This window comes from Eleginops maclovinus, chromosome 14 (assembly GCF_036324505.1).
Source record: "Eleginops maclovinus isolate JMC-PN-2008 ecotype Puerto Natales chromosome 14, JC_Emac_rtc_rv5, whole genome shotgun sequence".
NCBI classification, from domain to species: Eukaryota; Metazoa; Chordata; class Actinopteri; order Perciformes; family Eleginopidae; genus Eleginops; species Eleginops maclovinus.
In genome coordinates this window covers 8,653,743-8,681,637 of record NC_086362.1, presented here as the reverse complement: position 1 = coordinate 8,681,637, position 27,895 = coordinate 8,653,743, and the positions used below count along the sequence as shown (strand labels likewise).

The 27,895-nt window shown below is 41.6% G+C and overlaps 1 protein-coding gene and 1 long non-coding RNA gene across 2 annotated transcripts in view; one reads left to right on the top strand and one right to left on the bottom strand.

Annotated features, from left to right (window-relative positions):
- Nucleotides 1-1,948: 1,948 nt before the first annotated feature.
- Nucleotides 1,949-27,895, top strand: part of adamtsl3 (ADAMTS-like 3) — a 79,618-nt gene continuing 53,671 nt past the window's right edge. Inside the window, exon 1 of the mRNA XM_063900765.1 lies at nucleotides 1,949-2,187. Coding sequence (XP_063756835.1) covers nucleotides 2,131-2,187 — 57 coding nt within the window. The 5' untranslated portion in view covers nucleotides 1,949-2,130. The remainder of the gene's footprint in view (nucleotides 2,188-27,895) is intronic.
- LOC134876016 (uncharacterized) lies at nucleotides 26,067-27,160 on the bottom strand. Its single transcript, XR_010167317.1, has 2 exons — nucleotides 26,701-27,160; nucleotides 26,067-26,231 (listed from the first exon to the last, which is right to left on the bottom strand). It is a non-coding gene; the product is annotated as an uncharacterized LOC134876016 (long non-coding RNA).

Here is a 27,895-nt window from a genome sequence, read left to right as displayed (position 1 = left end):
GGGAAATAAACATTTGCATTCCTGTGTGCTGTGTGTTAATAGAGATTAAGCTGAATTCAAACCTGCGTGTCAGGCAGCAATTCAGGTAGCTCATACCATACATACCTGTGCTATTGTGTGGCTCTCAAAGGGCATCTCCCTCAACCCTTCGAGCTACGCTGAGGGCAAAAGACATTTTCCAAGAGCATTGTTATTACGGTGGACCTGGACAGCTTCAAAAGCAGCGAACAAGGCCTAATGCACCGCCCAGCTTCAAAGAACTTAATGTCTCTTACTGTAATGAAGGTACGGGATGAAAAGGAATAGGAGTCACCAACCCCAGCCATCAATTATACTGTAATACAAAATTCCTTTCTTACTGAAGTAGAGAATCACTCAGAAAATATGATGGATTCACCACAAAATAGGTTTTCTATTACAGTTCGTGGGTACAGTCGATTTACTGTACTCACAAGAGGGAAACACATCAGGTCAGGCTTACATTTGGACACACATCGCAGAGTTTGGGAGGCATTCAGGTCCAAAGATACAATGCAGACATTCTTGAAGGAGAAAAACAAGAGGAAACTGCTATTTGTATTGGAGCTAAAGAGGGATGACATGGGTCTCATCAAGGTAAATCAGAAACAACAGCAGATTTCAATCAGCAAAGGCCAAGAGCAGGACCCTTTCCAATTGATCTCAGTTCATAAGCAGTCAGAGCTTGATTCAGATAAAAGCCTTTCACATGATTGGCATGAAAGACAAAAGCTTACCATACTTGTTACTAAAGCAGTGAAAAAGTAGATGAAATCTGCTACAGGCTACAACACAAGGTCCAACTTTCAAATACAGCCCATGTACCTGGGCTGCACATGATAAAGAGAGATGGGACTTTCTGTATTGTTTTACCATCAGAGAGTGAGTAACATACCATGGCCATTTGAATACAATGTTTAGTAGATCTTTCTGGTCAACTAATCATCTGAGAACAGAGAGTGGAAAAGTCGAGTGGAAAGTTAGGAGGATCATTGTCACTGTCATGTCTACAGATGAGTTGATGTACAAGAACATTTCATAAAAAGGGTTTTACATCGTGTGACTTTATTACATAATGATAGGTGTTTAGCAAGGGACAGAGTGGCATAATTTGCTAGGCTTTAGCATCAGCATTGCCAAAAACAATATTGTGTACGATACTTTCCTCAAAAAACAATAATTTGACCTTTCCAATCTGCCTGTCATGGGAAAGTCTCTGGGCAAAGCATGTAGAAAAGTGCCAACTTTTCACATGATTCATTAATTGAACAAGTATCCATCTTTATCTTCTTCTTATATATTTCCACACGATCTTTTTCACCATTTTGGACTGTCTATGTTATACATTTTTAATTTACACACGACTACTATTGCTTGTCTGTTTTCTGTTGTCTGAGGGATCCCTCCTTTGTTGCTGTACCTGAGGTTTCTTCCATTTTTCATCCATTAACTGTGGGGTTTCTTTGGGAATTTTCCTTGTCCGATGTAAGGGTGTAAGGACAGAGGGTATCATGTTCGTAATCATATGCTGTGTAAATTGTAAAAATGTACATTTTTGATATTGGGCTGTATAAATTAACTTTGATTGATTGATTATTGATTGATGAAGGGAGTTTTTGTGCTATGTTTGCCTACTCATAGTGGGTTAGCCGTATCCTGATAAAAAACACGAAAAAACGATTAAGCTCACATGGCGTTCAAAATGGAACCACATTTCGCAAAGAACTTGACTTCTCAGTGTGTGGACTTGAGTGGAGAAGCAGCAAGCATCCCTGTAGCTCCGCATGTGTGTGCACCGAGCAGCCAATGAGCGCGCAGCGGACCGGGAGTGTGTTTCTTTAAGAATGTAAGGTGGGTGAGCCCCTTTTCCTGACGCACGCCTGGTATGCAAACATAAATTTAGCAGCAACGTGTTTGCTGGGGGAACTAAATATCTGGAAGCAGCGTGGACTGTCATGTCGTCTCCGGTAGTTCTTGGCTGACTTTTCCCTTTTTGTCTCCCCCCGCTGTGTGTGAAGTGGAGCCGGAGCAGAGTCTCCCCCCTCAGTGAGAGAGAGCCGGCCAGACTGGACCCCGCTGTCCTCTACAGGCTGAAAGCACTGAGCTCGAGAGATGACAGGGGTCTGCTGCTGGAACACTGCACTGCTGCTGCTCGCTGTCTGTGTCAAGGTAAACTGCGAGTTATACGGCGTTTGTTTTACTCATTCTCTCAGAACGTGAGAGGAGAGCACGCGACTTCACTTTGAGAAGTTTGTTGATTTGACGCACCTCGAAACAGCTGTTATATTATATTGGCTCTTTATCTGTTTACTCAATTCAGACAGAAACAAGACAACAGCTGCTATGAATTGAACATGTTCTCTGTCTCTAACTGACTTTTGTAAATTAGGTGCTTTAGATGAGTGATATGTTTATTATATCTACTTACTGTATGGGATTTATTACAGGGTTTCTCCAATATTGCAGATTCATAAGTGATTTATTAGAAATGATCATTTTTTAACTTTTTATTTTTAGATATGAAGAAGTTCTGCTAAGATCAATAAGCCAATTTTAAAATAATCTACTATTTTGATAATTAATTTCTCTTAAGCAAAAATGTCAGAAAATGCTGTCTTTCGCCTTTCAAATCGAGATTTTCTGGCTTTTCTGTCTTCCATACCATTTTAAACTGAATATATGTTGGTTTCAAACACAAAAAGTGTTTTACACATGACCTCGGGCTCTTACAAGCAGAGGAATTAGGACTATTTGATAATAAAATAATTGTTAGTTGGTCATCCTCCAGTGATGCTGAAGCTGGTCCAGTGCTGCTGCACAGAGGATGAGATGATAAACATTGTGATAGTTTGAAATCTGGAATGATAAAATATATTGCAATAAGGAATTACAGGGAAGTAATAATTAACAGGAAAATTAGAGGCAGTTTGAGTACTTTATACTCAAATACCGTGATAAGATTGGGTTAATAATCTGTGTATTTAAAGTCTTATGTAACACAACCTAAAGTTGTGCCCTTCCTTTCACCTCGCAATGTCAGACCTAAATTCAATAGGGAGCAGCGGTCATCTTTTAAAAAGTCAAAGCCTATCAGCATTGAACAAACTTCTAAAATCAGTACAGAAATCACTACTGGCCTACTTTGACATGTTATCTCCTTTTTAAAGCTGAATTCATGCAGGCAAAGCTGTGAAAATGCTGAGCAAGGGTTTAAGAGTGGAAACAAAACAGTTGTTTGTCCTTCAGACAGATTTAAGATTTCAAACAAATGGGTGGGGAGCCACTGTCAGCGTGTGGAAATGACCACGACAGGTGCTAATAGCACTTCAAGGTGAATTGGGCTTTAGACACCCTGACTGCATGTAGCCCCGCTGAGCACGTCAGCCTGTATTCAGTGAGTGTAAGTGACACTCTTTCCAGGACACTGATTGTTCACAGTTAACATGGGCCTGTGGAGAAGGACATAATAAGTTGGTCCATTAATGGACTTCTGCTGCTGATTTAAGACCTTTGTGTTATGTTTTTGATTACTATAAATGATGCAAAAGTAACCATTCAATATATTGTCATAAGGCATTTGCTTTTATAACACTGAACACTACTTTTTGTGCAATCTCAGCAACTTTCTGTCACGTATCTCTGCATGTTAACTATGAATTAATAGCCGATATTGTTTTACAAAACACATTATCATCATACAAAAATAGTTCTCCCCCATTGTACTGGACTCCATGAGCCAGTGTCGAGAGTATGTGAGGTGATATGCCCTCACTCCCACAGTATTTTCAGTGTGACAACAAGTGGCAGTGATTTGATTATTTTGTGTCTATGTCACACATCATGATCGAGTTTGTGTAATGAGTTTTAGCAGTCGTGACAAGCTCTACTGTGACTGTCAGCATGAGTCAGCACTGGACATTTGTCTGTTTCACACGGAGAGACCCTAGGGATCAACAAGTGCCGCCTCCCGGGGGTCTCTGCTCTGCAGGGGCAACTTCTTTTCATCCTCGCTCTTAGGTCAGAGTCTCTGCATTACTATTTAACTCAAGAATGAGACTCTATATTTGTGTGCATGGCTGCTGGACTTTGTGGGCCTTGTGTGTGTGGGCCAAATGGCCTGTGGCTCCAACCCTAAATGGAATAGACCTTCTTTTGTGGGTGACATAATGACATACCTCGAGTGATTCTTGGAGGGTCTTGTTGCTCTCACTCTATTCCCTCGATTTGCGCAGCAAAGTGGAACCTTCCAAAATAGTTTTCTCTCCTTTGCTACTGGATGAGGATTTAAAGGTGGTTGCCTTTAAAAGACACTCTATGAGCACCAAGGCTAGTGGCTGTAAATCATCAGGTGGCACCTGCCAGGGCAGCGGAGCAGAGCTAATCCTTTCGGTATGCTTTTATTTTGTTAGTTTTGGTCTCTGTGCCTCTCATGCTTTCATGTTTTTTGTTAAATGTATATTCTTAAGTGTGAAATCTGGTTGTGCTCTGTTATTAGATTCAGCTGAGTATATTAGTTTCCACATCTTGATGTTATTGCTGCAAATAAACCACAGCAAACAAAGGGACTGTGACAACGATATCTCAATAAGTGGTTGAAATTCCCCCTATTGGGAGTTATTGCTAAATGACATACTTTATTGTTTTCGACATGTGATGGATTTAACTCTGCTGCCAGACTTCGTCTCAGTGAAAAGCTGCCACAGTCTGATGGAATTCAAAAGGAAATTAGCCACCAAAGCAACAGGTTTTGATGTTTATTCAAGGAAATGGTTTCTCTCAGAGTCTTAATGTAGCGAGCGTATTGACATCCTCCAGGATGGGGAAGCTTTGGGGTCTAATGGCAGGATTAAGTGGGGTCACTGCCTGCAAACGGTCCCAAGTGATCATCCGTCAACAACAACATTGCTTGTTCTCCGAAACCCACTCCTCCGCTTGATTGCTTGATCGTAAAGACCACAAACTATCCAATTAGCTTTCATGAGGGCCTTTGTTGTGGACGCAAGTGGAATGGGAAGTGAATTAATTTTGAGAGGGATTGGTCCCGCTTGACGAGTACAGGAAAGGGCTTCACAGAACATCTGGCCATTGATGGAGCGAGATTTTGGAGCTCTTTAACATAAGAGAGTGTTTTCAGTTATGCTGCAAAAGCATACTCATCTCAATGTTCCCATCTGGGCTTAATCTGTGGAGTGAGATCGATGGCTGCGTAGTCTGGAAGTGTGTGCACTCTCAATCCAAGGCCACAATTCACTGGTACTTGTGTTCACATAATGTTTTACTTTTCATGCAGTGCTCTTAGTGTGCCTGGCACAGTAGCAATGTTTCCTGTGTATCCGTCTCAGGTGAGCTGGAGAAGCTGCACTTCCAATACTGGAAATCCAGACAGCAGGCATTCATCCTTATACGGCCAAGCCAAGATGAAGTAGATTCACTCCAATAAAGTACTTCAGGACAGAATAAGACATGGCAGCTTGTATTGGATGTTGAGTCCCAAAGATGTACTATTTGCATAAAAAAAAAAACGTAATAGTAAATCCTGAGTCCTTTTAGTTCATGGAGGACATTGAAGAACTATCCCGAGCTTCATATTTAGTGTATAGACAAGACATCAGTATCGATCTTCTCATCAAATTCTATGCAAGAAAATGAAATGGAGTATTTCCCCAAATTTAAAACGCATCAGGAGTTGATTAACAAACCAGGCCCATGTGAAAACTGAAAAGATGTGGAACTGAGATTATGGCTTTTGCCGTTTCCCCTCCAAAATCGTGTGGAATTTGTTTGCCTTTCAATCACTCGATGCCAAGTTCTAATAACGCGCTGTGACTGACTGCCCAAAGAGTCCTGTGCCAGTAAATGCCATAACTTTCTGGAGTCAGGTTACAGTGTTATGCCGGAGTGTATGCAAAGAAGCCATGTTGTTCAGACTACGAATATTAAAAAGCTTAATGAGCTTTTATTGGTTTCCAGTGGCTCTCAGGAAATGCAATATGTTTGATGTGCCACACAATTAAGATTTTATATCATGCCTGTGTCACGCATTGATAAAGAACTGCCAGCAGATGGCAACATTACAGCAGAGGGACTCTTTGTGTCCAGAGATGTCCTCTGCAGGTCCCACAGCCATCACCTATAGGCAGCTCTATTGTGATACTGCAGGTGGCTGCCCTGCATCCACTCTCCGTTTCCTCTGAAGCCCCGTGTGAATTTATTTGTTCCTTTTTTTATTCATGATATTTGTCATTGCCGGACTTGAAAGCCAATCCTCTGGCATCCTGTTCCCTGATGAAACATCTTGGGCTCCATCTGCACGTTCTCTTCCATCAGCATTGTTGTTTCATCCTGTTGTGTGTTCCTCCTGGACGCCAGCTCGAACTTCATTTGCAGCAGCCGCATCATCTGGCCTGCACATTGTTCACACACAGCTGATCAGAAATGCAGCAGACGAGCTGCTCAATTTTTGGCTGGAGCTCTCTGTTCTGACCCGGCCTTGACCTCAGATCCGTCCCAGGGTGGGATTGCAGCGGGAGTGCCGGGGAGTGGTGCTAACGAGAGGGGAGAGGGAGCATTCAGGGCCCCTCTTCTGACGCCTAATTAAAAGGGAAGGCAGGTTGTGTGTGTGTGTGTGTGTGTGTGTGTGTGTGTGTGTGTGTGTGTGTGTGTGTGTGTGTGTGTGTGTGTGTGTGTGTGTGTGTGTGTGTGTGTGTGTGTGTGTGTGTGTGTGTGTGTGTGTGTGTGTGTGTGTGTGTGTGTGTGTGTGTGTGTGTGTGTGTGTGTGTGTGTGTAGATTCTTAGATATTGGCAGGGGGAAAAAAGCAATATTGATGCACGTCAAGCTAAAAGCAAAGCAGGAATTAACATAGAACAAAGGTTCTTGCAAAAAGTAAAACATAAAATGAAAACCAAATAAAAGAGTGGTTATTTCTCTCTCTGACCTCACTCCTTTTGACATGGTGACAAAAGAGGTTGCATAGGAGTGTGAGAAAGGTAACCTGTATGGATGGCAGCTAAACAGACATGAGGGTGCACGGCTGGCTGCGGTGAATGTTTGCGAGGCTAATGGCGCTCTCCACTGTGCTCACATCTGCTTCCTCCCGTGGCCACATGTGCTTTGAGTAAACGCTGAGCCGCCACGAATAAGCACTGGAGACTCCGTTACAAATGATGTGCTGTTGGGATTACTACGCAAACGCCCACAGAAGCAGATTGATGAGTGTTTAATCATGCATGTTAGCAAAGTAGGTGTGTGGATCTATGTGTGAATGTGCATGCTTCAGTCTGCATGTAGACCATCTTTCATAACATTTATGGCTGACATGGATTAAGAAAAAGTGATATGTTCACATTCTGCCTCTCTACAGTGCTGCAGGGGTGAAGTATTGTTGAAGGCCAATCTGGAAGTTGACATAAGGCTCGTAACCATTGACAAAACGCAATTGGACTGGATTTCGCAATATCCAAGAAAATAAGCCCTGTGGCAAACAATAGTTTAACTTAGACATATCGTTCACCAAGATAATCTTCACAAATGCTAAACTACATCACAGTTACATGACTTCACCTTCACCACCCAGAGATGGGTTTCCACCTGTTCGCTGTGATGCCTCACTGATGTCTCACTTAACCATTTTGCCATTTGTTAAGATAAATAAAGTGGGGTGTTTACTGAGAGCCAATTATAAAAGTTTCTTCAGCTTGTGTTAACCTCAGACCTTATTTAAGACATCTAATTAAACCCATATAAAAACCAACTGAATTTAAGACGAGAAGTGCAAAAGTGAGATATTTCCGAGTTTTAGGAACTGCAGCACTCAATTCCCCAGAGGTCCAGAACAAAGACAAAAATAGTCAAGCATGCTGGGAAAGCTGCTTATTCACCTTCCTACTCAGAGCTGTCTAAAAAGTCAACCAACAGAATGTTCGGTTAATTCACACTTTTCAAGATTTAGTTCTAGTTGAAACTGAACTATATTTAAATGTACATCAAATATTCATATGAACTGGTTTCCATAAGTTAGTAGCAAAACATTTCACCAAAAACATGAACAGATCTTTTAACACTCTTTGTGGCTACAGTCAGCACTCAATTAGCTTAGCTTACCATACAGACTGTGAACAGGTGGTGCCGCTAGCCTGGTTTAAGCGCCTCAGAATTGCCCCCGAGTATAGTACTGAAGTAAATATACTTTGTTACTTTCTACCAACGGTGTGTGTGACTGTAGCCTTGTGACTGTGTGGTTTGACCATGGGACCATTCCCAGGCTGCTCACAGGGATTACCCGGGCCACGGTGAAAAGCAGACCGCAGCACAAACTCTGTGGCCCCTGCGTGTGAAGAGGCCGGGGTCCCTCCTTTGAGGAAGCCTCTGTGTGGTCCTTGTAGTGTGTTTGTTTAAAGTGTAAAGTCTACCTATCTAATGCAGGCAGTACATTTTGGAGACCATGATTTATAATAAAAGTGCATAGTTGGGTTTAAGTATAGAGTTATAACACAAAAAATAATCGCCAAGACCCTGAATATTTTCACAAATGATTATTTGTTAAAGTCATCTTTATGCAAAAATCAGTCTGCGGCCCATTTTTAAATATGTAGATTTTATATTAAAGTGACTATCTCTTTTTTTGGGCAGACAAAACAAGACATATGAAGACATAACCTTTGACCAATAAGAGATGAATATTTTCCATATTTTCTGACATTTTCTGACAAATAATCAGCAAATTAATTATAAATAGTGGTTAGTCAAGCTCTATTTTGGGTTTTGGCTCTCAAATAAAGCTTTTCAAACATGTGGATTACACTGTTCATGGGGCTTAAGAAGGGACAGGTCTGAACTAAGAGTGAACTTGACTGTGAACTTTAAACGACCTTAATTCAGATGTTTAAAACGCCTGTGCTGTCTTGTTATTTGCATGTTGTGCAATGATTGATGTCTGACCCCTGAAAATAATTACCCGTATGAGAAGAATGCACCCGCCGGTCGCTGTTGTCTTCGGCTCGCTGACGGCCTTTGTCTTACCGTGGCGTTGCATTTGAAGTTCCACTGAGGAATTCCTACCCAGCATGCCTGCGCGGTGACATCATCCCTGCAGCCTCGCTCTGATCTCACTGGGGGAGGGGGGGACGTGTACCACGCGCACCACGCGCAGAAATGCGGTCTCTAATGCACGCAGCTTGTTTGAATCTGTCGTGAATATGTATAGTCCGAATCCTCTCAGCACCCCCCTCTCCTCGCCTCCTTTCTCCCTGATGACAGGTATGCAGCATGAAAAGTATTTGGCAACCATGACCTGGAAAAGTGCACATTTGACATTGAGCATGTCACTCAGCCTCTGTCCTCCCCTTCTGCCGGACATACAGCAATGCTGTTTTAAAAAAAGGCCTTTTGTTTTATCAGTGTGGTTTCTTCTCTCATCTCGCCATGATCTGCCTCATAGCTGGAATATTTGGGATTGTGGTGACCAGGTGGCCTGTGAAGCCACCGAGATGAAAAACTGGATACTAACCTGTGTGTTCACATCATTCAAGCTCACTGTTGAGAGACGAATGAAGGGACGGACAGTGCAGCAGCAGAGTCAGGTGCAGGGCAGGTGAAACTGAGCGCGTGTTTTACTCCATCTTACTGCTTTTATCGACAAGGTCTCTCAACATTCTCTGCATCTACATCAGGGAGTAGTCGAGCATTGACAGCTATCAGAATATGATGCGCTGAAGAGCCTGTTGAAAGGTTACTGGAGCGGGTTGTACATAATATATTTGGAAACCATCGTCACAGGATATAATATGATTTCTCAAAGTGATAATATCTCTCTGACCGTTAGAGAACAGCCTCTAAATATAAGTATTGGAATTTAGATTTGGAAACGAATAACTAATTGCAATTCTTCCAACTGATGAATGTTGGAGGTATTGATCATAAGAGAATCTGTACCAGACACAGATTTGTTTTTTTAAGTCTGCAATTTGTAGGCTTGGGTTGTATTTTATTAATAATTTGCCTTTTGATACTTTCATTTTGAATATTGCACCAGTCAATATTGTCAGTTTGCACATTTCAGTCATCGAATGCTGTATCAGAACATTTTCTTATTTCCTACTTTGTTAATCATCCTGTGACCCCTCAGAGTTCTTTCCTTGCATGACCATGACCTGTAAGCCTGCGTGTTATGGTTACTTATAAGTGGAAGATCAGTGAATTCTTCCTGACCAAACAAAATACCTTCTGTTTCGATAAACATGCTGACAGTTGAAGTTCCTGCCGGCTATCATCTGTCTGTTCATCTGTCACCTTCAATGTTTCATGTGATATTTACTCCAGGTGCACGCTACATCATTTTAACATCAAACCACCAAATGGAAATCATGTCCATTAAAGTGCAAAACAAAGTGACATAACGCCTGAGGTGACCTGCACCCTGCGGAGAAGACATTTAGTTCAATGTTGACATGTTCCTGTGGGAGGAAGATGGAATGAAGGCGAGGCTCGCTGGATTTTGACTGACGCAGTGAGAAAAACAGGGATGTTTTCACTGACAAACAATGGCGGGCTGTGTGTATTGGTACAAAGAGTGAGGGCAAGAGCCATTTGTGTGTTTAAAGTTGCTGAAAGATGTGTGTATGTCAGTGCGAGACGAGTGTGTTAGCTGACGTTGATTGGCAGGAGGGCGCAGCAGGAATGTGCCTAGCTGCGGCGCTCTGCAGGACAGGTACTAACCGCTATCATCGCATGAGAGACTAATCGTTACGGGCAAATTATTACATGATCATAGGGAACCAAGTGTGTGCCAAATGTGCACAGCCGTCGAGAACATTTTTTTGTGGCTGTGGTGTTTGTGGTGGTGGTAGGGGGCTCAAAAACAGTAAGGGAATGACGGAGAGTAAGAGAGATCTTAATCAGAGAGAAAGAATGTATAATACTAACAGGATGAAGATTTTAAGACAGGATTAATTTGACTGGAGGTGGGAGGGAGACCGTTTGCTCTCTGAGATCAGACGACAGACTGTTCCGGTGCATGGTAGCCTGGCACAGCGGCTGGAAGTGTGGGAAAGTAGTAATTGTTGATGCAAAAGAGAAGAAATGTTTTAAAGGTAAAGCAAAGTTAACTAACTTGTACTGTATTACTGTTACATGTAAGATGCAGGTTGTGCATGTACTTCAAAACAAAGTTCACCAGCTTGTTAACGTACTCCTTAACATTATAAAAGAGTCAGATTATGCGCAAATATCGCAAAAATATTTACTATTTACTATTTATTTTACTATACTACTATTTATATTTATTAAAATATTACTGGAATATTCGTGTACAGGATCCTTGTAAACCACCTAGTATATTGTCTATTTTGAAATAAGAAAGGCCAGAATATGTTTAGTATTCTAACATAGCCATTACCTATTCTTTATTTGTGGTAAGGGGTTAACCCTAACCCTATTTTTGCACATGTTGTTTTACAGAAGTGGCAACATGTGGGTGCTTAGGCAGCTGGCCTAAGTGAGTAATCGTGTAGCTACTGGAACTCATTGCATTGTTTAGATGGGTGATGAGATGACTTTTAACCTGCAATTGTATGTATTAAAGACTCACATTACAGAGACTTCATAATCACCCTTACAGCACAAAATATTGTCCTGAAAGCTAATCATGTAGGGTTGCACAATGACACGAGGGTAATTCAAATGTTTAGTCCACATCCTCACTGACGGATTACACATTTACCCACAGTATGTGATGACTAATGTCCTGATCTTATCTGATCTGCAATCGTCACGCTCACTGTGTTAAATGAGCAGAAATGACGGTCACACTCAGTCTCTAGCCCATTGATCGCCACATTTCCTCTTATCTTTGATAATGGTTAAGGGAAGCTATTTTATGCCTTTTATTTATTACCATTCAGCCTAGTTATACATTTGATGAATGGAGCAGCTGTCGCTCGTGTGCCTTTCTACCACTGAGAGGGTCAGTGGTTTGATCCTTTGGTCTTTGGGCAGGATACTTAACTCGAAATCTGCTCCCTTAGTCTATGCTACTGAAGTGTTTGTCCATTGCTTTGGATTAAGGTGTTAACTGTAAGAAGATTTAACTCGCGTATTGATATTAGAAAACCATTTAAATACCTTTTACTCTCGAAAATATCTTATTGGAAATGCTAAAATGCCTGTTAAGTTGACATTTTTCTCTCTATACTGGAACTGGATTACTTCAATGTTTGAGTCTCCAACTGTTTTACTACTACTGGCTCTGCAGACTGTAGCGAGGAGACAAATATTTCCAAAAAAGGTGACATAAAACCTTCGTAACAAAAAAAAGGATAATGTCCCTGGAATAAATCTGTTAAAAAAATTGGCTAGTGAATTTTCCCATTGCACACAACATGTTAATGAGAAGCCAAATTCACGACAGTTGTTCGATCAATCACTTCTCCGTTTTGTCTGAGCGCATTATAGTTCCACCTAAATGTACCTGGCATGGAGCCTTGTGTCATAACAGGTTTGGAATTTATTGCACTTGCCCAAAGCTAACAAAATGCCAGCCTCTCACCTCATATTGAATAATGCTCACTCACCCAGCGCTAATACTACAATATGCGGTTGTAATTGCAGCGGCTTAATCTATGCTGACAACAAATATTTTTGCAGGCTGAATATTTTCCTTATAACCAGACTGGGCTTGTAGGCCACTAATTTACACAACAGATGTGGAATTAGGCAATGCTAACAAAACATTTACAGACCACTGTGATATTGAAAGACGGCTACCTGGGTGCAGCTGTTCTTTATAGTATACTGGTGACTCAGATATAAAATTGTAATGAAACAAAGCATTTACAGCCGAGGTATAAAGTGATTATGTGCACGGAGTTCCAGCTGTTGAGTAACTGGATACTTGGCTGGGTGCAGGTGTGTGAAGCAGACACACCGCCTGGAGGAGCGGCAAAGGATGTAGCTTCATGTTCAACAAAGTGTGCCAAAACAAACGTTATCTGTGCATCCATGTGTGCTGTAATGCAACCTGAGGTGGCTCCTGCCCCGACATGCTAGTATCTTATGGTAATGTGAATTGCAAGTGTTAACGGACATATCTATCTTTTCTTTTCATTATTTGTCTTTTTTTATCTACTTGACATATTTATGTCTTCATTTGTTTGTGTATATAAAGAACATCCCAGCATAGAGAAGGTGCTTTTATATCATAAATCCCTGTTTTAATATCCTCTTGCTCGTACGCTCATAGTTTGGGCTTGGCTTCACAGTGTGGCCTTGCATGCCCGCTCTCTGACTCATTTATCTCCTGCTGAGCTGTGCTGCAGGGTCCGAGGGTTCATCCACAGCCTCTCCCTTTTCCTGGCTCTAGCCTACTTCAGCTCACTGGCTTCCCGCTCATCACAGGTCAAACACAAGTGTTGGTGAGAAACAAGGTGACAGATGACCGATGCAATCACATGCATAGGCCATAGGTGTGCGTGCACGCCCTGTAGGGACTTCACGGCTCTTCCTCTGCAGTGCAGTGAAGAGGGAAGGCTTAGATCAGGGTCACTAGGGGCAAGATGATTTCCTCCATTAACTGCAGTGTGTGAGAAAAAGACAGAATAGATGATGAAATATGCCTGTAGTTTGTGCAGAGGTTAGCACATTCTCAAGTTTGTTTTTTAAGAGTGAGGATTGCGTCTGCTTATTTTCCATTTAGCTTCTTTTGAGTGTGAATGTTTTGTGCCTTTTAACAAACTTTAACACATCTCACCTCCACCAGACAATGTAATGTTTTGAGCTATTTTTGCGGAAAGAAGGTTTTTCGACACCTTCTGGAAACATGGGCCGTCAAAACTACTGGCCTGACTGCGATGAAATTTGTTAGAAGGATTTGTGCTGCATTCATGTTAAAAATGAGCTCACGACAGCAAAAAGTCACACCAATGTCCCCTCAAGTCTGAACATAAAGCTCCTGAATACACCATATTCGGAATAAACGACTTCCCAATGGGATCATCCGAGGAGCCGGAGTGCCGTTCCAGTTTTATAACGGTATCTGATTAGAGCCATGCCCCCTACGCGCATCTAGCTAGTTATTGAAAAATGTTCCAACTGTTGAGATAAATTTGGAAGGACATCTTCCTGCTTTTATGTGATGATCCAGGGCAGAGGGTGGATTGCTGTTCTCTCCGCTGCACTAATCCAGGCTGTTGCAGAGGCTTGGCCCAGGTTTAAAAGTTCAAATGAAGCCACTCGTATACACACAGAACAACAGGTCTCCCGTACATGAAGGACCGCTTGACTGTCGATCAGTGTCTGACATATCAAAGCTCAGGCTGGTGGGTCAAGCTGTGCAAGACAAAGAATTTGACTGTTTGTAAAAAAAACAGCGTGGCCCCTGAACGCTCACCTTGCATGCCCCAGTTATCTGGATGACGCAAGTGTGTCAGGGCAGATCCACCACTTGTGACTCGTTAATTAAAGGCACACCCAGCTGTTGTCATAATCCTGCTGTGTGCACGGCCTTCTTCTGCTCATCCTCTCTCAGACACTCATAATAACATTTACTGTGGAACCAAGGTTCAGGTGACTGAAATTCAATAAAAACAACTGAAACATTAAAACAGGTTTCCCAGAGTTATAATGGTTTCAAAATTGAGAAACCAGAACGAGAAAGTGTCGCAGCTCGTGATGCCAAACTCACTCCACAGTTTATTAAAGCCCTTTCTTTTTTATTCATCACATGGAAAACATTTTATTACTCTTAAATTCAGTGAGCACTTGATCCAAGAGCATGTGACCACTAAATATGAGTTTAAAGTGAGTTTTTAACACCATAAATGGTTATTTAGCCTTCCAGTTGTTGAGTAGAACGGTTGAAAGCAAAACACCCTGCAGAAGCATTGTAAATAACTCGAGATGTTGTTGCTTTGTGTTTATATTTTTATTTACTTTTAGACTTTGGACAATAGCTTATTCGCTTAGTCAAATGAACATTCACAGCTGTTTATAATTGATCTTTATTGTTAGCTTACCTAGCAATAAATCTCGGTGTGCTGCATTGCATGTTATGTAGTTTCTCCTGGCTGTTTCGTTGCTGCCCTGCAAAATTTGAAATCTAAAGACACACATACATTTTGTCCATTTTATTTTTCTAAAAACTAGTAACGTGAGCAAAATATCAAGTTAATTTTGCAACAAGACAAGCACCCAATAACACTTCGGAAAAAGGGAGGTTTGTGTGTCTGTTTGTTAGCAGGATTACAGAAAATCATGAGCAAAGAAAGAATCCACTAACTTTTGGAGAGACCTCACTCTTATATTAAAGACCTTGACAAATATATGTGCTCTGTCAGTGCCTTTCTAATCGTCATAGTTTTTTGTACATAGTGTGCAGTGGAGGTGGCATTTGTCTTCTGTAATAGTCTCAGATATCAATAAAACAAAAGTATGAAAGGCAATGAAACACATTTCCCATCCATCAACAGCTAGTCACTCACAACTCTATGTCCTTTCCATGACCCATAATTCCCTTCTTCCTGCCCACCTAACTCTTAAAGATTAACAGAGTGCTCACTACCTGTCCACCTGCTCGAGGCATCACATTTACAGGCAACAGGGTAATCTCATGGGTCCAGTTGGTTTTCTAATCCTTGGAAACAGAATTGGAGAGCCCGTCCAAGGGCAGGCTGTGCTTCCAAGGGGATCTGTTATTGGGACTGCCATTGTGCAGCTTGGGAGGCCACCTGTATCTCTATCAGAATTTACTGTGCCAAATGCAACTTATTGGATATCGTGTTTTCTTGGCGATTGCTGAGATGTTACGTTGTCTTGATTTGACCTTTTGATTATTGCTTGGCCTTTTGTCCAAGTGCAAAGACAAAGAAACAAACTGGTGAACAGATTTGTGGCAGTGAAGGTTTGTTTTTGTGGAGGTCACGCTCTTGTTCCAAAGCACACAGAGGTATTTGGTAGCGGCACCAGATCACTATAAAGATTTACTTGAAGCTTTCACTGGTTTCATGCCCTGTGTCACCCGACTTGAGATATACCCTCAGGGTCTCTCCGGGTCACCTGGGTATCTGTAGCCAATGTGAAACCCGCAGAATGTAAAGCCATCTCTGTTACACACGCCAACAACAATGGAGGCGCTGAATTTTGAAGGTTTTGGTTGCAGATGCAATTTTGGAGCTATCAGATTGAAACTCAAGAGGCCCGAGCAAGTCGACGGGTGTGCCCCTTTTTTAAAGTCACTTTCTTAATGTAAAAAAAAAAGGAACCCTTTCATGGCCAGACTATCTCTGTCACAATGGATTTGAGGATGCCACTATTGGGTTTTAACGTGTCAAATGTCTCCAGTATTCAAAGTACTACATCTTTACTCTGAGGTTGTCAGGAACAAAGCCACTCAGGTATTTAGGTGGCCTGAATGTCTTTGATAAGCATGGTATTATATTTCCATAAGTAGATTGTTATGTTTGGGTGTAATACTATTCCATTCATTTTTAATGTTATCTGTTCCGTCATTGGGTATCGTCCAATGGACCTTCTCATTTTCAGTTTATAGGGTCTGGTAGCTACATCTCCTGTGATATATTAACAAGAGATTTTCCACTTCTGACTGCGTGTAAGTAACACTAGCTGAACTAAATGATTTATGTGATATCCCCCTGTCTTTGTGTGTGTTAGTACTGTAAATCGAGCATGATCTATCGCACGAAAAATGAAAACGTGTGCACACTCGTTTCAGGTCATACCTTGTGACAATGAACCTCGATTCAGTTCCTCGGCTCGTGCGCAGCTCAGAGACGGCTTCCAACCACTTAGATGCGATAAGGTTTCGTGCCGCCTGGGGTTTGCTCTTCATTCTGAAGAATAACATTTCTTACACAAACTGAAGCCTCAGCCAGCAGATTTTAACACACAGATCCCTAATATCACAGGGGGAAACTCACCTTCCTAAGCCAGCCAGCCTGTCAAGTTTGTCCTACTGAGAGAAGAGTCGCTCTGTGGGGAAGGCATTAATACTGTAACAGCATCAGGGCCATTTCTGTCTGCGCCAGTAGTTCAAAAGAAAGCAGTGGGTGATATTTCAATGCATTGGATAGCATTTTGGTTATTACTGAAGGGGGGTGTAAACATTCATACCAAAATATTGCAATACTGTGCTGTATCCATACAGTGACGCCAAGAATCAATCTTTTAATGTAAAAAACTATAATTGCGACAGACATTTGCATTCAGTTAAGTTGTCAGGTGCATGAAATATTGACAGTGTTGGTCCATCTGCCTGCTTGACAATCTGCTGCAATAAAAATGATTGAAGTGTGATGAAAACATTGAATACTTTATCTCTTAAGATAAAACAGATGTGGGAAAATGCATGATTTGCAGTTGAATTTTTTTTTTTGCAATACTCAGGATATCCAGTTTTCATTTCATGTCCACTGCCTGCTGTCTCTTATCAAACACAGTTAATTGGTGCCCAATGGAAGAGTGTAGCAACAAGGTATGATATAATAGAAAAACATTTTAAATGCATCATTTTGATGCCAGAAAAGCACGGGCGCCAGGTCAGTGTGCTCCAGAGTTTGGATGTGAATAAATAAAAACGTCTTCCCGTAACTGACAGGGTGTTTAGCAGCCGACTCTCCTGTTAACTTGTTTCTGAAACGGGTAGGACAGGAGAGGGAGGTGCAGTGATTCTGCTGCAGGCTGAGCTGAAGCTGTGCCCGGCGGTGCCAAACCCGGCTCCCTGCTGAGATGACCCTGGGCACACGCTCCAGCTGTGCAAACACAGCCGCATTGCTGAGCACACACTCACGTTCAGGCTGAGCCAAATCCAATTATTTGCCTTGCCTTGACTCTTTTCGTTTCATTTCAGTAGCGCATATTCAGCCACCTTCCTCTCAGGGCTAAGAGCTGCACTGCCAGGCTGAACCAGGCTGACAACAAATGCACCACTGTGGTTCCTCTCTCTTCCATGTTTCTAACGTGTGAACATTCCCCTGCTTTTCAGCTTAATTTCTCCGCCTTTGCTCTTTTTCCTTTTCAAAACGCTGGCCTGACAGTGGGTATGTATTTTGCTTGAGGGGAAACCAGCAATGTTAACATGCAGGAGATGCGAGCCACACGATCGAATCAGGCAAAACAATTTTCTTTCAGGAGAGTTCATCCCATCTGAACACAAGTACCCAGACAGTAATGTGGCCTGTAGTGACCCCTGGGGCTTCAGGACATAGCAGAAACCAAGAAACATGAAATGTCAGACGATCAGACCCGGGGACTCAAACTTATTTAAGTGAGAAAAAGTAAGTGAGCAGTAGGATCGTCCAAAAACATCCATTTGAGTTTTAAATTGTACTGTTGTTTCCAACTTTGGGCTTCAGTACTTGCTGCAGTTGTGTGTGTCAGTTCGGTGCTGAGCAGGTAGCACACAGTTATAAGAGCTCTTTAAATGATGCTGAAAAAGAGTGACGCCAAAACACAATGTTGTCAAACCCAAAAGAAACAATTGCCAAAACCAATACGTTTAAGAAATGGTATTGAATTTAGTCCCAAGTTGCACCGTTATGTAACTTTCCCTAAATGTATTTCTTAAATATGTGTAATGCAGTTGTCTGACACTGCGCAGATTCCCCCTCTAAGGATGAACTTACAAGCTTGGAAGCTGCAACCCCACTCGACTGATAAAGTCATTAAAATGAACATTGTGTCCTGCCATATGTCACTACGTGTAGCTGATATGTGCAGCGTCTAGGAGAACAAAAGCAGCAGTAGAAGAAGAAAGACTATCACGTTGCCCTCACCTCGATGAGCAGAGAGGCTGCAGACATGAGATGACATTTTAATGGCTGCAACCTTGATTCTCAGTCTAACTCAGTCTTGAGTCTTGCTGAGTAGAGAACATTACCACAAGTATCTGATTCCAGCTTGAACAGTAAAAGGCAACACATTATGTGCATGCACATACTTATCCACCCACGTAAATTTCACTTAAATCAAGAATGCTGCAGTAATTCTCCCCACATATTTGGAAGATGTCCCTCTGACTGCACCCCTGTTGAAACGAGTTCAGTGTTATCTTAACTGACAAAAACTTGTTTGGGAAATAAGTTGTTCAATAGTTCTGGGTGAGATCATTACAGCAACACCTGAACTTTTCCATTTCAGAGGAACTGCCATGCCCTTACAGTTTATATAGACAGCAGGAGAAGCTATATTTGGCTTTGGCGCCAAATGATTTTCCTGCGATAACAGAGCGCTTTTGGCCGGGCTTATAGGTTGCAAAAACAAACATATGGTGTGCTTAATATCACTGGGCCTATATAAGAATAACCTGTCATACTTCAAACACAATGAGCAAACAGAATGTCCTGGAGTCTGCACATGTGTACGTAGAAAAATCTGAGGAGGACCTAACCAAAAATAGAAGAATGTAAGGGCACCCCTGTAGGAATTGCCATAGACACAGAGGGTAAACACTACATTGTTTACGTGACAGTCTCCCACATAAAGTTAGACAAACAGTCACAGCCTCACACATGGTGTCAGATAAATCTCCCACGGCGTGTTTAAGCGTTCAAATGGCGCCTCCAATCTGCCTCTTTTAATACCGAGAGAATGTGGAGGACGAAATGTGCCAACTCACTCCCCCCCCCCCCCCCACCCCCCCCCCCCCCCCCCCCCAGTGCCCCCTCCATTCAAACGCCACTTTGGCTGCATCCCAGGTGTCAGGGGCGTCATTCATCAAACTGCTCCCTCTCGCCAGCAATTACAAAAGTATGGCAGGGATGTTTGAATAATTTTTCTTGACGTGTTCATCATTGTCGCAAGTCTTAGAAATCATCCTCCATTATTGGCAGCATCTACCGGGGCTCGAGACACGTTTTCTGCGTGTCTATCATGCTGAAATGCATATTTGGGGGGGTTTGTAATGAAGATATTTTTGGTAGCAGATTGACTTTCCCTGATTGATCTTCTTTTTTGCTCTTGTAGTTCAGTAGGGCTTTTGCCTGTTAGTCTTCTGGGGTAATTGCACCCTCTGTAATCTCTGCATATTGACAACACAATAGACGGACGACATTAAGCTGTCACTTCATGTGGATTGTGTCATCGTAGAGCGGCGGTTGATGTCTCTGATCTTTTGTGTGTGTCTCAGTTAGAGTTCCCCAGGGTGAGTGTCATTTATAAAGGACCCTAGACACATCCCAGGGTTTCCCCCGCTCGTCTGTCAGTCGCTGATGATGTTGTGGTTTGTTTGGCTGCAGGAGAATGTCGAGTCAAGTGGGGATGTCTGGGAGCGTCTGCCAGACGGAGACTTGGGCTGTTTTAAAATTGAATCATGTTATTTTGAGGAATTGTTCTGGTGCACAATCTAAGCATGACTGTTTGCAATAACATGCCACATTCCTGGCCAAAATTGCCTGTATAAAAAAAGATTCTTAAATAGTTTTGTGAAGAAATCCAAGAATCTATTACAAATTATTTTAACATACTGTATGTGTACAATTTCTATTTGCTGTTCCAGGGCAAGGAAATACCAACTGAATGACTATCAATTTTATCAATAAGCAATGTCGTTGTTCGTGTTCGGAATAGATAAAATAAATATTTTAGGAAAGCAAAAACCTAATATTATAAGTATTATAATTACTGTGTGTTGGCCTAAAACTTGATCACCAAACCAATTCCCCAGACGATAATTTCATGGTTTCAGTTCTTTATTATAAACATGGCTACATTTCCTGAGTTTTGAAGGATGTGGTCACTCAAGCACACACTGTGAAACTTGTAATTACTGGTAAACATCCAAAATCCTTCCAGATTTTGCCGAGTTTGCAGCTGGCTTCTTACAATGCAGAACACAATTGAAGAACTCAGCGTGGATTATTGAGTGGAGGGGCTACACAGTGAAAGATGCTACTGTACGCCACAGGCAGGGCAGCGTTTCATTATTTGCCTCGCTGCCAGCCAGATGAGATCATGGCTTGAGAATGCCACAGAATATGGAAATTAAGACTGTTCAATGGTCAGGCAACTCCGCAAATGAGGGGCTTAATTTGGGAGCAGGAATGCAGCAGCAATTCGGGGAAACCGCAGACGGTGCTCTGCAGAAGTCCAGGGCTTTCACGGCGCATGTTGATGTCGGCGAAAAACAGTTTAGGAAACTCGGCGGAACAAATTAGTTGGCCCTCTCTGTGGTTTGAGAATGGGTTCTTCACAGATTGTAATTGTTCTCTAATGTACAAGTAAAGGGTTGTTTGCCGTAACTTGCTGAACATCACCAAGGTTTAATCGGTTTGGCCCTCAGTGTTGTGTGGTCCCGATTCAGGCCAACGACTTGCCAGGTTTGTTCTTTGTCTATTTCAAAGAAAAACAGCCATTACTGGACTGGTCTTCTGGGAGGTCTGGCATGGATGGCTTTGCATGCATTTCATGGTGGGATCCATGTTTGGGACATTCATCCTGCGGAGGCTTACCATGGGATGTTATGTTGAATAAAATGGGTAAAATTGGAGAAGTTACCAGACCTAAATGTTCTACTTGATTTTTGGCCCCTAAAAATAGGCCGAAAAAATCCTGAATGTGCAAAAAGTCAGTATTCAGAGACATATTATTAAAAATACACCTTCTTTTTTTTTGACATTTTGGCTCTGGACCTTAAATTGCTGAATAACAATTGATAATTTTGCTTCTGATATTTGAAACCGTCCATAAAAAACGTGTGAAATTCCCAAATGTTTTTCAGCAGTCCTAACAAATACAAAACAGTGAACAGTGCATTTTGTATTTGAGATACAATTTCTGTTTATTTTTTAAGAATGATAAGTAAATAAGTGGTGAGGTATATCTCCCTGGACAGTATGAAGTTTAAATGAGCTGAGCAAAGATCCCAAACTTCCTCCTACACACTCATGATGAGATGTTTTTTCTTTGACTAAAAGTTCAGTTTGTCCCACCAAAAAAACACTGATGCTTATTAACTGGTGCGTTATATTGAATGTCACATTAAAGTATAACATGACTGCAGTAAAAGTAATAAACTGTGCCATATAAGAGTGTTTTGATTTAATGGAAAATAGTTAAAAATATTTAATTTCACCTCTCTAATGAGGGAAATTACTAAAACCTGAATGGAAAGTTTTAAAGAGAATTCCCGGGGCTCCACTACAAAAACCCATATAAAGTGTTATCATCAATCATCCAGTGACAGTCACCTTTATGTGTGAAATTACCCCGCTGCTTTAAATCAGTCGTGCAGCAGCACACATGCACTGAAGTGAACCCGTTGGCCCTCTGCTAGTGGAACATTGCGCTGTAATTGTGCCACCCAGCTGTCAATTTTAATCCTTCTCCGAATTGATATGATGAAGCCGGACAGATGTTTGTATTTGTGTGTGCAGTATATGGTTATGACTGAAACTGAATGGAAATCCACGCTTTAGTTATGGCTCTCTGGAACCATCAAACCATCCATCTGTGTAGCTGCTTTTGGAGGAGTGGGCGGTGTTTGTGTTCACACTTTTCATCACGCACAGCTTCATTACTAATAGAAGTCAGTGGTCACGGTTACTTAACACCGCTGAGAGAGCCGCAGATCGACCAACGGATCGATCCGACCAATGAAAAGCTGCGATGGAGATCTGAACCACAGCTGCTGCAGACTCCTCTCTGTCTGTGTCTGCCGGTTGGACTGCTGCCAGCGCTGTGTTAATGTGATAGTATGCAGCGTTCACTCTCACTATGCAGCGGTGACGGTTCTCAGTGATGCTTTCCGTTAGTTACAGTGTGTCCATATGCTGGATACTGAATTTAATACAGGTGTTTCCCATTTGGTTATACACTTATTTACACCAAACTTACAGTGTTAGACTGATGGATATCAACAAGAATGTCACATGTGTACGACGTTCACCATCCTAGCTTAGTTGGATATTATGCTAACATTCGCTTATTCACATTGAAGGAACACGTAACCAATATAATGATGATTTGGATCAATTACTCTCCCTGTAATACCATTTAATTCTTAAACAAAACTTTATTTTTTTTGTCTTCAGACAACAAATCCAAATCGAGTCAAATTCTAACCCCAAATGTCAGTAGGATTCATCTGCTGGGAACTATGAATGTCTGCACAAAAGGTTTCCCCAATAAATCTAGTAGTTATTCAGATATCTTACTGGATTAAAGAAAGTAACTCTCTGGTGGCCTGAAATGGAAAGTTACCAAAGTCATGTAGATTCATTCTTAGGGGACGTGACATTTTTTAGCAAATTCCATGGAAGTCCATCTGATTGATGTTGAGATATTTCACTCTAGAGCAACTCTGTTACTCAAAGGGGCTTTTCAGGAACAATTCAGCTCTTCTCTCTTTGGTTATATTTCGTGTGTACAATAGCTTTGGCTGGTAAGGAATTGCACCACTGCAGGGGGATTGGCAAAAGAGAGTACACTTTATTAAATATAATGATCCTGGTGCATTTATTTAGCTCAAATTTTCACAGATAAACCTGCTGCATTTCTCTTCATCTCTACAACTTGTAAACCTGCCCAGATGGTTTCCTGAGACCACCTATCTGTGCCCCCTCATGGTAATTGATAACATTTGGCAGCTCCTCTTGGTGGGAAAGTAAATGATTGATTTGGCCAATCTGCGTCAGAGGCTAAGGTCAGAGGAGGAGAAGATGGATGCTTTCTGGAAACTGACTCGGTCTTACCCTGTGAAAATGTGATTTGATCATGATTGTCCACCCTCGCTCGCTTGGATTTCACACTCTTGCATAACCTTCCCGCCCGCGTTACAAGCTTGATTCGGCTATAACAAAGAACCAAGGCCATCAATCATGAGCCGAGGCAGCAGTCAAAGAAAGTGGCTTTTTTGTCTTTAGGTGGGTGTGATGGAAGATGCATACTCTGTGGATTTCTTGAAACAGCTATTAAGAGTCCAGCTGAAGCCTCTCAGCTGCCACTTTTTCTTTTTCTATTGGACGGAGAGCTTGGCTATAAATGAATCACAACTGTGAAATAACAAAAAGATAATTTGATGATTCAAATCCATCTTATTGCTTCTAACTTCCTTTATGTGATCTCAACATGCTACTGTATGTTCTCCATTAACATCAATAGGTCGGATTTAAATGTTTCTACTATGAACCAAAGATAATAAATTAACATGCGTCCTCTCAGCCACTGCATTTCGCTGAACCAAACGGCTTTTACGTCAACATTCCTGCATTCCTTCTGTGCATGGTGCAGGAACTTTCTGCAGGAAGCACTGGCATGTTTCAGGAAATGACATTAGATAAGACCAGATCTGCCCTTCAAGAACTACAATGGCAACCTAGGTGGGCCTGTCGAGAGTTATCTTACTTGATATAGTGTATAACCCATTGGATGAGTGTCCGTCCCTCCCTAAACTCTTCTTTTTGTATTTTGTATCTTTGCCGTATCCTTCTTTAACCTTGATTTGACACAGAGTCGTTAATACTCAGTCCATTAGCTGCAAGTTGTCAAGTCTTATTCTAAAGTTACATATATCAGTTTTTGGCTTTGTACTGTAGGTGCAGAACTTCACATTTTATATTACATACATACCGTCTTATATTTTGGTTCCACATTGGTTCATGTTTGTTAAGACATTGTAAATAGGTCTGAGAGAATTGTCAAACCAACACGCCGTTTTTAAATAGTCAAGCTGCAGTCAAAATCTTTATAGATTTAAAGTAAATTAAAGCCCTCACAACTACATTGTACGTAATAGTTCTCTCTGTTTTTCACCACAATACGACACATTTGATCCAATATTCTAAGAAACATATTGCTGCTTTAAAAAATGAATACAACACAACTGCCAAATGTAAAGATAATTGGAAAATGTATGGCTTTTTACATTTTTCATGAATTCAACGATCCGCATTTCAGTGGAATAACTACACAGAGGGAGAATCATGTCAGCAGAGTGGCGATGTATGTATTAAATTAAGAAAAAACACTACATTTTGCGCCGTTACAGTTTTTTCCCGACACTGGCATTGTCGCAGTACACCATGCTGTTCTTAGTGCTGTCAGAATACTTTTAAGGCTCTCATTATAAACCTCCACATTAAACATAATAGCAGTCGTTACCTGAGCGGGGAAACCGCAATGTGTCTGCTGCAGACATTAATGTTAGCGGTCGAGCTATTTTTGCCTTGAGATGTCTCCCTGCTGGCTAATGGGATACAAAAACTCTTCAGCACTGGATATCATAGCTCCATCTGTTTGTGTTGTAAGCCAGTCGAAGTCAGCACCGGGGTGTCCCACCACATAATTAGCTCTTGACTCAAGTAGAAAACTCCGCGATGAGCCCCACACATGGCGAGCAGGTGGACTTACCTGTCTACTTAGCAGGAAACATGCTACGTGCTAAGGTCGGGCATTGGAGCGGTCAAGGGATCAGGTTGCAGTCAGCTTTTGGTCAGCTCTGGAGCGAAGAATCCAGATTTATTGTAAGAGCACAGCCGGTGTGAGCATTACAGTATTTGATCTGTGTTTGTATTGAAGGCTGATATTCTGCGGTCCGAAAGTAATTCTCACAAAAGCCAGCGGACAGTTGAAGAAAAATTGCTGGTGACAAGTACGGTCTCAAATGATCGATGATGACCTCTTTAGATGAGTTATCCTGTTGCATTTTACAGAAAACCACAGGGCACAGTTATTGGACTCGGACACTAAAAATCTCTTGCACATTATAATAGAAAGCTACTGTAACAATCTATTTAGTTTCTTCTTATTCATTGATGAGAGATACTGTACTTATCCCACAGCCATGAGTATATGGTTTGAAATAAGCCTTTGCAGGAAGCTAAATATACACTATTCCTGTTAATGTGTAAGATTTGTTGTTGAGCTTTTTATTCCTTCATCAGCTAAAATATACTTCTTTTCATGCTCAAATTGAAAATGTATACCAGAAACTGAGTGGAAATCCCTAAATTAATAAATAAATAATCTAAAATATTTCAACGATTTGTGTGTCAATATTAACAACAATTTCCCAAAATTCTGTTAAATGATGGATGGACACCTCATGAAAACTTCAACGTTTATTGAATGTTATGTAGTAGAAAAAACTATTATACATATTTACAAAGTCTTATATATTCACACTCAATTTGTATTTGTAGGTTTTACATTTTCATTGATGTCATATGACTGGGAGTGTTGAGGGCTTCCTGTCAAATAATGAACAGAACACCTAAAAGAAGAGAAAAATGAAAACAAACTATTAGTACAAATGCTTCAAATCATTGCCTCTGCCAAGTAAGCTTTTGTTGTTGTTGTTGTTGTTGTCAGCAGGCGGGTTACTGAAAAGCTACTGTCCCTGTTTTCATGAAACCAGGTTGAGTACGTGATTCTGTGTTGTTACAGTAAGGCTAAGGTCCAACAACACTTGAATCCCATGCCAAGGTATATAAAGGTTTACAACCTCCTGCACACTTGCCTATCACATGCTTGTGTCTTAAGGAGCCTTTTACTACACCGACACTGATGATGACGTCCATGTGACATTTTATTATCCTGCTGGACAAAATATTAAACATTGCAATACACCCTGCATTGAAAAAGACCTCCTTTTTAAAATTTTCAACAGTACGTTATTTGATCTTTTAAGTATTTTCTGTCACAACAATAACAAACAAGAATCCATTCATTCTGGCTCTCACCTCTTTCTCGTCATTTGCAAACTTTGTGTCAACTTTTTTCCAAGTGTTGCCAGTAGTCCTCGAGTTCCTGCCAGGTGTCAAGAATGTCTCCGTGCCTTTGAGGTTTCCTCTCCTTTATCATCTTCCTGATGTGCATCCTGGTCCTCACAAGGGCCAAATCTGGAGGGTACCAGTCTTTAGAGCTCCTCTTGCTCTTACTTTGATATTTCTGTGGCTCTTCACCATGTCTGCACCAGCTCTGGACCGACGTGAGCCTGCCATGTTCAGGTGAAATGATCGATCCCACTGCCATGGCTTTTAAGGAACAGGAGTAAGCCTCTCAGATGTTTTCTCGCTTGTGTTCGTTGTTTGAGCGGCAATGTGCAGCCTTTCAAATGGCGAATGTCTGCGGTGGAGTGAGGAAACAGTGTTGCTGTGAGTCAAGTGCTACACGGTCAAAGTCCTGAGTGTTTATGGAAGATATGGATTTCCAGTGCTTTTATCCTCTCCGTCTCAGGTTTATAAGACACCAGGCCCAATAGGATTGTTTATCACCATATCTGTCTGACGTCTGTATTATCCCCCTCCTACGTCAATGGTAGCTGTATGCGGCAAACACATCAACCTGTCTTTGTGCAATAGGTTGACAATAATGTTATGAACAATCTGTTTTGTGCTTCCCTTCCTTTTATCACCCATATAAAGCAGTGGTATCTAAATGAGTTACCTTTTTTGGACTTGTATGCAGATTCAGAGGCAGTTGCATGATATCTCCTGGTTGCAGAAATGGAGGAAAGACAAAAAGTCCATCTATGGTCATGGTTAATGCATTAGATTGTCAGGGATGCAGACCTCTCCACTGTTGTGAGCAGGAGGCATGACATGTTCTGTTTCAACAGGAAATACATCAAATCAAATAAGTAGCGTGCCATTTCATGAGTACTTTTGAAAGGCTGTGTCAAAGAAGTGCTCATGCATCATTAGGAAGGTGCCACGCATCGTTATGAGACATTAAAACACGGGAGTAACAAAGCGTGAACGGGCAATGGGATGTGATGACAGCGGCAGGGAGAAATTAAACTATCAAAGGTAGACACCCCGCACCCCTCCTTGAGGCTTCATTTTTTTGTGCCGCTCAAAATGAGAAGTGGTTGGTGTTGAAGACGGGCAGCATTGGGAAAAGTGGAGCTCTGTGCCGCTCATGCTCCCAGGACAG